Source organism: Neomonachus schauinslandi, chromosome 5 (assembly GCF_002201575.2).
Source record: "Neomonachus schauinslandi chromosome 5, ASM220157v2, whole genome shotgun sequence".
Lineage (NCBI taxonomy): Eukaryota > Metazoa > Chordata > Mammalia > Carnivora > Phocidae > Neomonachus > Neomonachus schauinslandi.
In genome coordinates this window covers 61679251-61680846 of record NC_058407.1, presented here as the reverse complement: position 1 = coordinate 61680846, position 1596 = coordinate 61679251, and the positions used below count along the sequence as shown (strand labels likewise).

Here is a 1596-nt window from a genome sequence, read left to right as displayed (position 1 = left end):
TCTTGTCACGCTGCCTTACTGGTCACAGATCGTTCCCTCTGGAGTTCAGCTTTCGGCTCAGGCAGCTCTGGGTTCAAAACCCTGACTCTGCCACTAACTAGTTGTGGCCACTTTCTTTAGGTGTCATGGAGAGCATACCTGCTTTTCTTGGGCTCTGAAGATTCTATCAAATAATGTGGGTTGTAACTGCTCCGCACAGGGCCTGGCATACAGTTAGCACTCACTAAATGCAAGAACTCCTGTGAGCGAAGGAGGCACTAAAGCTGACCAGGGGGAGGGCCTGCCTCCCACCCCGGGGACACTGGCACCGAGGCCCTCCTCTCCCACTGGCAGCCCCGCTGGCGATGCGGCCATTTCCAACAAACCAACGCTCGCTCCCTCCTTTGCGTATTCGGTAACGTTTATAATACGGCGAAGGCAGCACTCTGCCAGGGCTGTGCTCCCGTCTCACAGCCAGGGAGACTGAGGCGAGGGGGGCCCCGGCCCGCGCGCAGCCGCCCAGACCCTCGGTTCGAGCTCCGCAGACAGGAGCGGCCTCGCCTCCCCCACGCCGCGCGCCTGGGCCGGCCTGCGCCGGGGAGGGCCGGGGCCGGGGCCGTCGCCGCCCGTGACCCACAGCGTGAGCACGACGAGCAGCGCCCCGGCGCCCAGCGCCCCCACGAAGCCGGTGAAGAGGCCGAGCGCCAGCGGCCCGACCCAGCCGACCGGGCTGCGCTCGTAGGGCGCCTGGGGCAGCCGCTCCACGATCAGCTGCAGCGCGTCCCAGTCCTGCTCCGGGAGCGACGCGCGTCGGGGGCGCGGGGCTAGGGGCGCGGGGGCGGGGGCGGGGCCGGGGCCGGGGCCGGGGCCGGGGCCGGGGGCGGCGGCGGGCGGCTGCACGTAGCGCTGGCCGAACTTGCGCAGCTGCAGCGTCGCCTGCTGGTGGAGGTTCTTGCCCAGCTCCCGGGCCACGTCGGGGCGGCCGCTGCGCCGCAGGGCCCGGGCCACGCGGTCCCAAGACAGGGTCGAGGCCTCCGCCGCCAGCCAGGCCGCCAGCTTCTCCCGGCAGCCGTCCGACTCCTCCGCGGGCTCGGCCGCCGCCCGCCGCCACAGCCGGCCCGGCGGCGCGGACGTGGACCCCGGCGGCTCGGCGCGGGCCAGCCGGTCCTCAGAGAGCCGGGCCAGCTCGGCCTCGACGTCCGGCTCCGGCGCCTTCAGGAGCGACTGGAAATGGCCGCACTCCTCCGGGGTCAGCAGCTCGGCCAGACGGACGGCCGCGTGGGGGCCCATGGCATCCAGGGCCCCCGCCGGGGACAGCGCCCAGCCCCAGAGCGCCAGCGCCAGGGCCCGAGCCCGGGCCGCCATCGCCACCGCTGGCTGTGACCGCGCCGTACCCACTGTGGTGGGAGGAGCTCCGAACGCCCACGAGTGGGGGAGGGGTGCCTGGTACCCGCGGCGGGGGGAGGGGGGCTTCCACAGGCCGGGACCGGGGCGAGGGGGCGGCCCACACGTGGGATCTCCCAGCACCCGGAAACTAGGAATCGGAAGGAATTAGGAGTGAGAGTTTTCCAAGACCCAGGGGTGGGGGACACCCAATCCCCCAGGAGGCTAGGATCC

The 1596-nt window shown here is 71.7% G+C and overlaps 1 protein-coding gene across 1 annotated transcript; it reads right to left on the bottom strand.

Annotated features, from left to right (window-relative positions):
- Positions 1-447: 447 nt before the first annotated feature.
- On the bottom strand, positions 448-1344 carry TMDD1 (transmembrane and death domain 1). Its single transcript, XM_044915200.1, has one exon. It carries the CDS (start codon positions 1342-1344, stop codon positions 448-450), a length of 897 nt encoding a protein of 298 aa, XP_044771135.1.
- Between the last annotated feature and the right edge of the window lie 252 nt (positions 1345-1596).

Excerpts from the sequence above, each read along its gene's own strand:
- TMDD1 (XM_044915200.1), bottom strand. The coding sequence starts at position 1,344 with ATGGCGGCCCGGGCTCGGGCCCTGGCGCTGGCGCTCTGGGGCTGGGCG.